Source organism: Lepidochelys kempii, chromosome 9, assembly GCF_965140265.1.
Source record: "Lepidochelys kempii isolate rLepKem1 chromosome 9, rLepKem1.hap2, whole genome shotgun sequence".
NCBI classification, from domain to species: domain Eukaryota; kingdom Metazoa; phylum Chordata; order Testudines; family Cheloniidae; genus Lepidochelys; species Lepidochelys kempii.
The window spans coordinates 31,589,104-31,601,369 of record NC_133264.1 but is presented as its reverse complement, the minus strand read 5'-3'; the positions used below and the strand labels follow the sequence as shown (position 1 = coordinate 31,601,369).

The following is a 12,266-nucleotide window of genomic DNA, read 5'->3' as shown; positions in this document are numbered from 1 at the left end:
TCCTTTGCATTAATGAAAACCCTTCCAGGTATGCTGGCAGTAACTCTATATATTCATTACAGCACCAGAAGAGACAAAGTCAGTTATTTTTGTACTCTACCTGTTTAGTTCTCATTTTGGAATCTGGTGACAGATTGTTGTAGGTATAATGGGCCTGTGTGACGCCACAAAAAAGGACTGCAACAATTCCTGAAATGCAAAGAAAGGCCAGAATCAGCTACTTCTATTTTCTACCTTGCAGTAGTCAAAGGGCAGGATTAGCCTGCTCAAAAACTAATTAGATTGTGTTAAAAGCTTTTTGTAATAGAGAAATGCTAAGATATGTTTTACAATAATGTTCTTCAAACAAACTAGAATTTTGCTTTGATAGAAATCTTAGCAAATCCTCCCCTCTCTACATCCCAGACACTTCATTGCCATCTGCTTGGACCGTTTAATATAGAGTGATAACTGTATAACAACCTCTGATCACAGTCAGACTGACAGTTATCTAAGTTTGTTACTCAATTATAAGATAATAAAAATATAGAAATAATGAAACTGTGACATAGGCCAAAGAGGCAGGAAAAATGTTAATTTTTCTCCCCCAAATGCATTTTTGAGCAGTGGGTGCTGAAGGAGTGCAGTATGAAGGCCATTTTGCCCTCTGCATGTCTGTTTGCCTTGCACATTGCACACTGCTTATTACAAGGCAAACAGCAAAACCCATCTTAAAAATACCACTTTGGTGGGAAAAAGCTGTTGCCCAGAATGACTGGGTCAGTGACTGTAACTGAGTGGCAATAATTATGTTTCCCCAGCCTGTGGGAGGTCATGAGGAGAGAGAAGGAGCAACAGTCTTATCACGAATATAAATGTACTCATATACGGTAACACTAATTATTTTTAAAGCTTCTCTTCCTTCCAAGCCCCATACTAAGGTGCTTAGAGCTGTTGATCATAAAGTAAACACAGTATAACAATTGAAGACATTGAAAAATTCACTGATAACGTAGCCTCTTAAAGTTAGACAAACATCAATCAAAGGGACCACACAGGGGAAAAAAGGAAAACTGGGGATAAATAAGTGGCCAATGGTGACTGTACAAAAGCATCTCTGGAAAAAAGAAAACTCTCTCTTAAACATGTGCTGCAACTAACTGAGGGGGAATGATCCTGGGATCCTCCCCGGTGAAAACACGACTGCCTAGTGGATGTAGGCCCCACTCATGTAAAGTGATCTTGGTGGGTGGACTCTCAGGGAGTCCCATTGACTTCAGTGAGAAATCACATGGGCATAGGAGCTCACACACTTGGCCTAAGAGAGAACGGTGAATCCCCAAAAAGCAGGTGGTGCATCTGTGTAAATATTAATCTGGAGAGGCTTAGTGAGGAGGTTTCAAATGTAGCCAGCCCCTTTATTGTAAGGGGCTTTAAAAAATAGCAGTGCCGATGTAAAATAATCCACTGTTTCATAAATAGTAAAAAATGCAGGGCAGGCTTAATATGATCACAGTTACTCAAGCCAGTGAGCAAATGAGCGGTGCATTCTGAACAAACTGCAAGCAATAGGATTGCCCTGCTTGCTAAACTTGGCTAAAAAGGGAGGATGAGGGATGATCCTGGGGATGGGACTGGCTAGTTTGTAGAAGCCTCAGATTAACATTTGCGATATTGAATGCTAATCAAAGCCTCTCAGATGTTTGAAATTGGGGGTATCAATGGCTGAGAAAGAGTGGGAAACATTTCCTAGGACCAAAATGAGGATGCAAAAAAAGGAAGGACAAAGTAAGAAGAAATATTTAAAAAATGACAAACATCATTTGAAGGAAAAAAATAAAAAGACTAAAGACTAAATAAAGTAACATGATTCTTTTACTAGCCCTTCCTCAGTTTTCTGACTCTCTTTAGACTGCTAGATGTAAAAGTATTGTCCAGCTGAAACCAGTTTTCAGTACTTTAAGTCTCTTTTTCTTTTCATTTCCGGGAAGACCTGAGGAATGGCATCAATGTGCCCTTGATGGAAGAAAGAAGAAGGAAGTAGGAAAAAAAATATGAACAATGGCACAAAGAACAACTGCCACCAAAGAGAAAATGAAAAACCAATTTTCCCATGCAGCAATGCAGAAATTCTCTTGGCTTCTGACTTCTATTCACCTGACTGTATTTCTATTGCAGTAATACAAGCTTCTGCAAACCAGGAAAATTTCACTGAGCTTTAACTGCCCTTTCTTTGCTTTTGTAATATTTCTTTTAATTCAGCACTGGGCTCATCCCCTCAGCTAGATCTATAGCGCAAGCGTCATTAGAGAGCCGTGCTGGGCACTTCAAGTTTATGTTAAGGACTCATTCTCCCAAATGGCTTCAATTCCTCTTCTAGGGTTTGCAGGGTGCCCTGTATTTTGTAGTCTAAAGCTGACGTGGGAATGTATAAATTCTCTAGGTTAATTAGTAGTATCACAATGTCCTCCTGTACAGTGTTATGGATAAATACATGCTCACACCATGAAAAGCCAGTTTAAAAAAATATGGCTAAGCAGGACTATTTCTAAATATCACTAGTCCCTGGGTAACAATAAAAATGGAAATATGAATTTCCTGTTCAGTTTCCACTGCATGAGTCATCATTCTGCCAATTTTTTTTAATTTGACTATTAAATTCAACCATGCTTGTAAAAATTGATTTGTGACTGCCAAATACAATTGTTAATTAGAGGTGGGATAAGTGTCTATTTACTGTTTCCTGAGGCAATGTGAAAACTGGGTCCGTGGTATATAAAGAGCCTGACACTGATCTCCCACCAGGAGTACATTCACTAAATCAGTGCAACTATTCCAGTGAAAAACTGGAATAAGAGAGACCAGTATCAACCACAGAGTATCTGATACAGAGTGTGGGTTCTGGTTTGAGCCTTTAAGAGCCACCACCATCATTCTTCAAAATGGAATTTCATAGACCATATGAACCTTATTTCCAGGGGAGATGGAGTGCTTGCAGCAAGAAATTTATATGTTGCTAAAACAAGGCTTGCTGTGCACAGCCATGGCAGTTACAACATAAGATATATCATAAAGCATGAGGGGAAGTTATTGCAATGTGTCTTTTTAAGAGACTGGTGACCATATGCATGTTAATGCAACTACACAGGAAACAAGGCAAGAATTACCTAAAGAGGCAAACATGGAACTTTCCATTGTGGAAGGGCAAGTTAAGTGAGGCTGGAAATTCTTTGACAAGTATTAAAATTGGATTTTGAAGAAAGGAATCAGCCTGACAGCAAAATGCTTTCTCCACTGTGTATGGGATATAAATTAGGCAATTGTATATTTTGTTCAAAGACTTAGCGGAATTGTCCAATTTTCTTCTGACATCTTTCAGTTTGATTCTGGACTGCTATCACCTACATAGCATGCCTCAAAGATAAAACTATTCACTAGTTCTTTTCTCATTAAAACATCAGATTCTGGAGCCAAAAATGTAAATGTCTGTCTCAGTTTCCTGCTAAATTAAATGCACACTTCTTGATTTTACTGAGAATGAACAATGTTGGAATTCTGGACAGGAGAATGTGATTAGATCTATCAGAGCAGAGAGAGTGAGAAAGTCTTTCTTAACAGTTGCTTGTACCTGTGGCTTTATTTTTTTGGGGATAGTAGTGACTAATTTACTTTTCCATTCCCTCCGCTCCTTTTTTTTAAAAAACTGAAAAAGAACACTAACTGAGAGCCTCAGCACCCATATCACTGAAGCAGAACTATGGATTAAAGTGAAAGATTTAGGAAGAAATGGAAAATTGGTTCATCAGTGCAATACAACAGCAATGATCTTTCTGAAGAAATTAAATTATTGGAAAATGTAATGTAATATAAAAAAATGAAAAACCTGATAATAAAAAAATGATAGCTATATGAACCAAGTCAATCAGCAGATAGCTAAACTCCAACTACGCCAACCTCTTTGATAATGGGTAATAAGATTTAAAAAAGTCTACCAGTCTAGTTGCTTTTTACTCCATTTGTGAAACACATAGGAATAGTAACAGCCTGTTAGCTGATGCCAGGCATAAGGAATCAGTCTCAATGAATTTTACTCCATTGTTTATACTGATAGTGGCAATTCATCTTAGGGTAAAAGATGGCAATATGTGATGCTGATAATGGGACTCATGCCACAGAAGAGGCAATTGCTATCCTAAAATGCATCACCGATGGTGTGCATTAATTTATAAGTAATTCCTTTACTGAAGGAGACAGAGACTAAATGTCCTTGATGGATCATTTCACAAATAGGCAAAAGGAAATTACTTCCCTGTAATTCTCACTCTCTAATGGCCTGATTTTGCAAGGTGCTAGACAGACTCAACTCCTAAAGGTATAACTTGTAACTAGAGCCCTGCATTTTGGCTGAGGAGAGCACTATGAGAGGTGTGCTCTTAATACAACCCTGGAAGTGACTGTTCAGGCCAAGAGGCTCTTATGTAACATAAGCATAGCTGCTGACTCCATGGGTGCGCCGGGGCTCTAGCACCCACAGAAAAAAAATAGGGGTTCTGAGCACCCACCGGCCACAGCTTTTTGGCAGTGCTGCTGATCAGCTGTTTGGCGGGGTCACCAATCAGCTGTTTGGTGGCTGGTGGGAGATGTTCAGGGGAGAGCAGAGAGCAATGAGTGGCAGGTGGAGAGCCTCAGGGAGGGGGGTGGAGTGAGGGCGGGTAGAGGTGAAGTGAGGGTGGGGTGTCAGGGGAAGGGACAGTGTAGGGGTGTGGCCTCAGAGCAAAGCAGGGGTGGAACACCCACTGGGAATAATAGAAGTCAGCACCTGTGAACATAAGCGTAGTCCACGGCATTGCTCCTTTCTGGTGGCTGCATAGATTTAACCTCATTTTAAATAGATTCCACTAGTTCGGGATTAAGAAATCAGATGCTTTCTCCTAAATTTGCATCTCTCATTGAGCAGTGAAATGTGCTGCTGGAAAGCTGTTAAATCACCTGATGATCTGTTAACCAGTAGAATGAACTCCACTCTGAAATATAACTAAAAAAAAAAACATTGTGGAAAGATTTCAGAGTAACAGCTGTGTTAGTCTGTATTCGCAAAAAGAAAAGGAGTACTTGCGGCACCTTAGAGACTAACCAATTTATTTGAGCATAAGCTTTTGTGAGCTACAGCTCACTTCATCGGATGCATACTGTGGAAACTGCAGAAGACATTATATACACAGAGACCATGAAACAATTACCTCCTCCCACCCCACTCTCCTGCTGGTAATAGCTTATCTAAAGTGATCACTCTCCTTACAAGGTGCCACAAGTACTCCTTTTCTCCTTACAATGTGTATGATAATCAAGTTGGGCCATTTCCAGCATAAATCCAGGTTTTCTCACCCTCCACACACAAACTCACTCTCCTGCTGGTAATAGCCCATCCAAAGTGACCACTCTCTTTACAATGACAGGTTTCAGAGTAACAGCCGTGTTAGTCTGTATTCGCAAAAAGAAAAGGAGGACTTGTGGCACCTTAGAGACTAACCAATTTATTAGAGCATAAGCTTTCGTGAGCTACAGCTCACTTCCTCAGATGCATATCGTGGAAACTGCAGCAGGCTTTATATATACACAGAGAATATGAAACAATACCTATTCCCACCCCACTGTCCTGCTGGTAATAGCTTATCTAAAGTGATTTCCAGCACAAATCCAGGTTTTCTCACCCTCCACCCCCCCACACAAATTCACTCTCCTGCTGGTGATAGCCCATCCAAAGTGACAACTCTTTACACAATGTGCATGACAATCAAGCTGGGCTATTTCCTGCATAAATCCAGGTTCTCACATCCCCCCCACCCCCATACACACACAAACTCACTCTCCTGCTGGTAATAGCTCATCCAAACTGACCACTCTTCAAGTTAAAATCCAAGTTAAACCAGAACATCTGGGGGGGGGGGGTAGGAAAAAACAAGAGGAAACAGGCTACCTTGCATAATGACTTAGCCACTCCAAGTCTCTATTTAAGCCTAAATTAATAGTATCCAATTTGCAAATGAATTCCAATTCAGCAGTTTCTCGCTGGAGTCTGGATTTGAAGTTTTTTTGTTTTAAGATAGCGACCTTCATGTCTGTGATCGCGTGACCAGAGAGATTGAAGTGTTCTCCGACTGGTTTATGAATGTTATAATTCTTGACATCTGATTTGTGTCCATTTATTCTTTTACGTAGAGACTGTCCAGTTTGACCAATGTACATGGCAGAGGGGCATTGCTGGCACATGATGGCATATATCACATTGGTGGATGTGCAGGTGAACGAGCCTCTGATAGTGTGGCTGATGTTATTAGGCCCTTTGTAGAGAAGCAAAGTGTGCGTTGTAAATGGCTTGTCTAGTTTTAGTAAAATCCAGCCACGAGGAAGTTTGTGTGGAAGGTTGGTTTTTTATGAGAGTATCCATTTTTGAGAGCTCATTCTTAATCTTTCCCTGTTTGTTGTTTTCTCACCCCCGCCCCCTTTTTCCAAAAACCGTACACACAAGCTCACTCTCCTGCTGGTAATAGCTAATCCAAAGTGACCACTCTCCTTACAATGTGTATGAAAATCAAGGTGGACCATTTCCAGCACAAATGTACTGCCATGTAGATTGGTCAAACTGGACAGTCTCTACGTAAAAGAATAAATGGACACAAATCAGATGTCAAGAATTATAACATTCATAAACCAGTCGGAGAACACTTCAACCTCTCTGGTCACACAATTACAGACATGAAGGTTGATATCTTAAAACAAAAAAACTTCAAATCCAGCTCCAGCGAGAAACTGCTGAATTGGAATTAATTTGCAAATTGGATACTATTAATTTAGGCTTAAATAGAGACTGGGAGTGGCTAAGTCATTATGCAAGGTAGCCTATTTCCCCTTGTTTTTTCCTATCCCCCTCCTCCCCAGACGTTCTGGTTAAACTTGGATTTATGCTGGAAATGGCCCACCTTGATTATCATACACATTTTAAGGAGAGTGGTCAGTTTGGATGAACTATTACCAGCAGGAGAGTGAGTTTGTGTGTGTGTATGGGGGTGGGGGGGTGAGAAAACCTGGATTTGTGCTGGAAATGGCCCACCTTGATTATCATGCACATTGTAGGGAGAGTGGTCACTTTGGATAAGCTATTACCAGCAGGAGAGTGAGTTTGTGTGTGTGGTTTTTGGAAAAAAGGGGGAGGGGGTGAGAAAACCTGGATTTGTGCTGGAAATGGCCCACTTTGGTTATCATACACATTGTAAAGAGAGTGGTCACTTTGGATGGGCTATTACCAGCAGGAGAGTGAGTTTGGGGGAGCGGGGGGCGGAGGGTGAGAAAACCTGGATTTGTGCTGGAAATGGCCCACCTTGATTATCATACACATTGTAAGGAGAGTGATCACTTTAGATAAGCTATTACCAGCACGAGAGTGGGGTGGGAGGAGGTATTGTTTCATGGTCTCTGTGTATATAATGTCTTCTGCAGTTTCCACAGTATGCATCCGATGAAGTGAGCTGTAGCTCACGAAAGCTTATGCTCAAATAAATTGGTTAGTCTCTAAGGTGCCACAAGTACTCCTTTTCTTATTGTGGAAAGAGTGAATACAAGCATTTTCAGGCAAGGGTGAGAGAAGATGAAAGTTACATTGGAACTGGTTAAAAGCAAAGGGCTAAAAATGTCTACTTTAAGATGAAATGTCAATACAGTATTAATAGAGTTGTTGCATATGGAAAACTCAGCTTTGAACTTCTGAAGCTACAAGGAAGACTGCATGTGTTCTTTTTTCCTAACAGCTTCTGACAAAGGCCTTTCATAGAAACTAAGTGACAGAGGCTCAACCCTGCTGATAAATGAGGCAGGAGTCATCTTTGGCTCATCACGACAATGTAATTAAACAATTGCCAACTGAGACAAAGAAGGTGCATATGAAAAGAATTGCTAGTGCCAGAACTAAAAGGGCGGGGTTTGTTTTCCTTGCAATTTATGTAGGTGGAGCAATTTCCTTTTTTACCATCTATGTCAGTCCCTTTATTTATAAATAAAAATTATTTTTTATAAGCACAGGTTATCTCAAGTGCTTATATACAAATGCACAAAGCCTTGGAAACAAGCAGGGAGAACTGGAGGTCCTGGTGATGTCAAGGAACTATGACGTGATCGGAATAACAGAGACTTGGTGGGATAACTCATATGACTGGAGTACTGTCATGGATGGTTATAAACTGTTCAGGAAGGACAGGCAGGGCAGAAAAGGTGGGGGAGTAGCACTGTATGTAAGGGAGCAGTATGACTGCTCAGAGCTCCGGTACGAAACTGCAGAAAAACCTGAGTGTCTCTGGATTAAGTTTAGAAGTGTGTGCAACAAGAGTGATGTAGTGGTGGGAGTCTGCTATAGACCACCGGACCAGGGGGATGAGGTGGATGAGGCTTTCTTCCGGCAGCTCACGGAAGCTACTAGATCGCATGTCCTGATTCTCATGGGTGACTTTAATTTTCCTGATATCTGCTGGGAGAGCAATACAGCGGTGCATAGACAATCCAGGAAGTTTTTGGAAAGCGTAGGGGACAATTTCCTGGCGCAAGTGCTAGAGGAGCCAACTAGGGGGGGTGCTTTTCTTGACCTGCTGCTCACAAACCGGGTAGAATTAGTGGGGGAAGCAAAAGTGGATGGGAATCTGGGAGGCAGTGACCATGAGTTGGTTGAGTTCAGGATCCTGACGCAGGGAACAAAGGTAAGCAGCAGGATACGGACCCTGGACTTCAGGAAAGCAGACTTCGACTCCCTCAGGGAACGGATGGCCAGGATCCCCTGGGGGACTAACTTGAAGGGGAAAGGAGTCCAGGAGAGCTGGCTGTATTTCAAGGAATCCCTGTTGAGGTTACAGGGACAAACCATCCCGATGAGTCGAAAGAATAGTAAATATGGCAGGCGACCAACTTGGCTTAATGGTGAAATCCTAGCGGATCTTAAACATAAAAAAGAAGCTTACAAGAAGTGGAAGGTTGGACATATGACCAGGGAAGAGTATAAAAATATTGCTCGGGCATGTAGGAATGTTATCAGGAGGGCCAAATCGCACCTGGAGCTGCAGCTAGCCAGAGATGTCAAGAGTAACAAGAAGGGTTTCTTCAGGTATGTTGGCAACAAGAAGAAAGCCAAGGAATGTGTGGGCCCCTTACTGAATGAGGGAGGCAACCTAGTGACAGAGGATGTGGAAAAAGCTAATGTACTCAATGCTTTTTTTGCCTCTGTTTTCACTAACAAGGTCAGCTCCCAGACTGCTGCGCTGGGCATCACAAAATGCGGAAGAGATGGCCAGCCCTCTGTGGAGATAGAGGCGGTTAGGGACTATTTAGAAAAGCTGGACGTGCACAAGTCCCTGGGGCCGGACGAGTTGCATCCGAGAGTGCTGAAGGAATTGGCGGCTGTGATTGCAGAGCCACTGGCCATTATCTTTGAAAACTCGTGGCGAACCGGGGAAGTCCCGGATGACTGGAAAAAGGCTAATGTAGTGCCAATCTTTAAAAAAGGGAAGAAGGAAGATCCTGGGAACTACAGGCCAGTCAGCCTCACCTCAGTCCCTGGAAAAATCATGGAGCAGGTCCTCAAAGAATCAATCCTGAAGCACTTGCATGAGAGGAAAGTGATCAGGAACAGCCAGCATGGATTCACCAAGGGAAGGTCATGCCTGACTAATCTAATCGCCTTTTATGATGAGATTACTGGTTCTGTGGATGAAGGGAAAGCAGTGGATGTATTGTTTCTTGACTTTAGCAAAGCTTTTGACACGGTCTCCCATAGTATTCTTGTCAGCAAGTTAAGGAAGTATGGGCTGGATGAATGCACTATAAGGTGGGTAGAAAGCTGGCTAAATTGTCGGGCTCAACGGGTAGTGATCAATGGCTCCATGTCTAGTTGGCAGCCGGTATCAAGTGGAGTGCCCCAAGGGTCGGTCCTGGGGCCGGTTTTATTCAATATCTTCATAAATGATCTGGAAGATGGTGTGGATTGCACTCTCAGCAAATTTGCGGATGATACTAAACTGGGAGGAGTGGTAGATACGCTGGAGGGGAGGGATAGGATACAGAAGGACCTAGACCAATTGGAAGATTGGGCCAAAAGGAATCTGATGAGGTTCAATAAGGGTAAGTGCAGGGTCCTGCACTTAGGACGGAAGAACCCAATGCACAGCTACAGACTAGGGACCGAATGGCTAGGCAGCAGTTCTGCAGAAAAGGACCTAGGGGTGACAGTGGACGAGAAGCTGGATATGAGTCAGCAGTGTGCCCTTGTTGCCAAGAAGGCCAATGGCATTTTGGGATGTATAAGTAGGGGCATAGCGAGCAGATCGAGTGACGTGATCGTTCCCCTCTATTCGACATTGGTGAGGCCTCATCTGGAGTACTGTGTCCAGTTTTGGGCCCCACACTTCAAGAAGGATGTGGATAAATTGTAGAGAGTCCAGCGAAGGGCAACAAAAATGATTAGGGGACTGGAACACATGAGTTATGAGGAGAGGCTGAGGGAGCTGGGATTGTTTAGCCTGCAGAAGAGAAGAATGAGGGGGGATTTGATAGCTGCTTTCAACTACCTGAAAGGGGGTTCCAAAGAGGATGGCTCTAGACTGTTCTCAATGGTAGCAGATGACAGAACGAGGAGTAATGGTCTCAAGTTGCAGTGGGGGAGGTTTAGATTGGATATTAGGAAAAACTTTTTCACTAAGAGGGTGGTGAAACACTGGAATGCGTTACCTAGGGAGGTGGTAGAATCTCCTTCCTTAGAGGTTTTTAAGGTCAGGCTTGACAAAGCCCTGGCTGGGATGATTTAACTGGGAATTGGTCCTGCTTTGAGCAGGGGGTTGGACTAGATGACCTTCTGGGGTCCCTTCCAACCCTGATATTCTATGATTCTATGATTCTATAAGCAAAGGCTTAACTTCCTTGTACTTTTCTGTTTTTTTCCCTTTAATTGGATCATGACTTTGCTTTCCACTCACTTTCTGGCCATTAAAAATAGTTAACTATGGCTACTGTGTCATTATAAAACCCCTCCGTGCCATCAGTAATTAGGGCTTTGATTTCTGACATTTTATATGTTAAAAAAATGAAACACCATCCCAAGTGACTAGTAGGAGAGAGTACATTATGTGTCACCATATTTGCAGTGTGATGTGAAGAAATGATATCTGCCAATTATTTGGATATGCAGTCTGCTCCAGCATTCTGACAGTGGAACTTGCCTTCAGTACAGCAGTGCCTGAAGCAGTGACAGCATCGGAGGCAGTATCAGTGTTTCCATTATGAACCCCGCTTTTCAGTTATTTAAAAATTTAGTAACACCATATTTGTTCCTGGCTAAAATGTGACACCCATGGATTCCGCTGGGGAGAAGGTTTTAAAATTCCTATCTTAGAAAGTGTGGGAAGTCACTCAGCTTAAAAACAAAGGATTTAGAAGTTATTCCATTTTTTTGTCTAGGTAAATAGCAGGTTATTAGAGGTAATGTTTTGAAAATGGCCAGTAACCACAACAGGACTAAAGAAGGCCTTGTTCAGGTTAAAGTTGGGGTTTTTTTGGAAAGTGATAGAGCCTGGCTCTCTTGTTTAACTTGGAAACACATTGGCATTCAGCCACCTTTGGCATAGAATGGGACAGAAAATTGTGCATAAAATTAGGAAGAGGAGTGAGCATGCAGCAATTTACAACAAACCACACGCTGGTTTCAAAGTCCTCTGAACATACGGCTTATCACACAAAAGGCAAAATCCTGGCTCCATTGAAGCCAGTGGGAGTTTTGCCATTGACTTCAGAGTAGCCAGGATTTCACCCAGGCCTCACTGCTCCCCAAAAGCTTTACAACGATCATGTTCAAAGTAAAAATTAACAGGTCTCCAGCAATTTCTCCAGAAAAACTAAACAGGCTCTCTATTAATGCTCAGGCGCTCAGGTTTTCTTCTAACTTTCCTTGATGTGAATTATGGCAGTTCATGGTCAAAAATAACAGTATCAAAAACATCAATAGGCTTAAACTATTATGACTCATATTCTTCCTAATCACATTATGAAATCAATCAGAGTCTGGGCATTGCACAGATTACTTCTGTGTACCTTTTTCATTGTGTATGAATGTGTTTACTTTTTCTCTGTGTTGAAGAAAGCAATTTCTGGCCATGTATTTGACTATGGTTGCACAAATGCTATCTCCATGTTGATGCAGCGATGTGTAGGCTATAAGTGGTTTTGGTCTGTCACTGGGCAGCCTGTGCCTTTCTCCG

General features: G+C 42.2%; 1 protein-coding gene across 1 annotated transcript in view; it reads right to left on the bottom strand.

Annotated features, from left to right (window-relative positions):
- Nucleotides 1-12,266, bottom strand: part of SLC9A9 (solute carrier family 9 member A9) — a 325,848-nt gene that overhangs the window by 174,220 nt on the left and 139,362 nt on the right. The window contains exon 9 of the mRNA XM_073359753.1: nucleotides 101-189. Within this exon, the coding sequence (XP_073215854.1) occupies nucleotides 101-189 (89 nt within the window). The remainder of the gene's footprint in view (nucleotides 1-100; nucleotides 190-12,266) is intronic.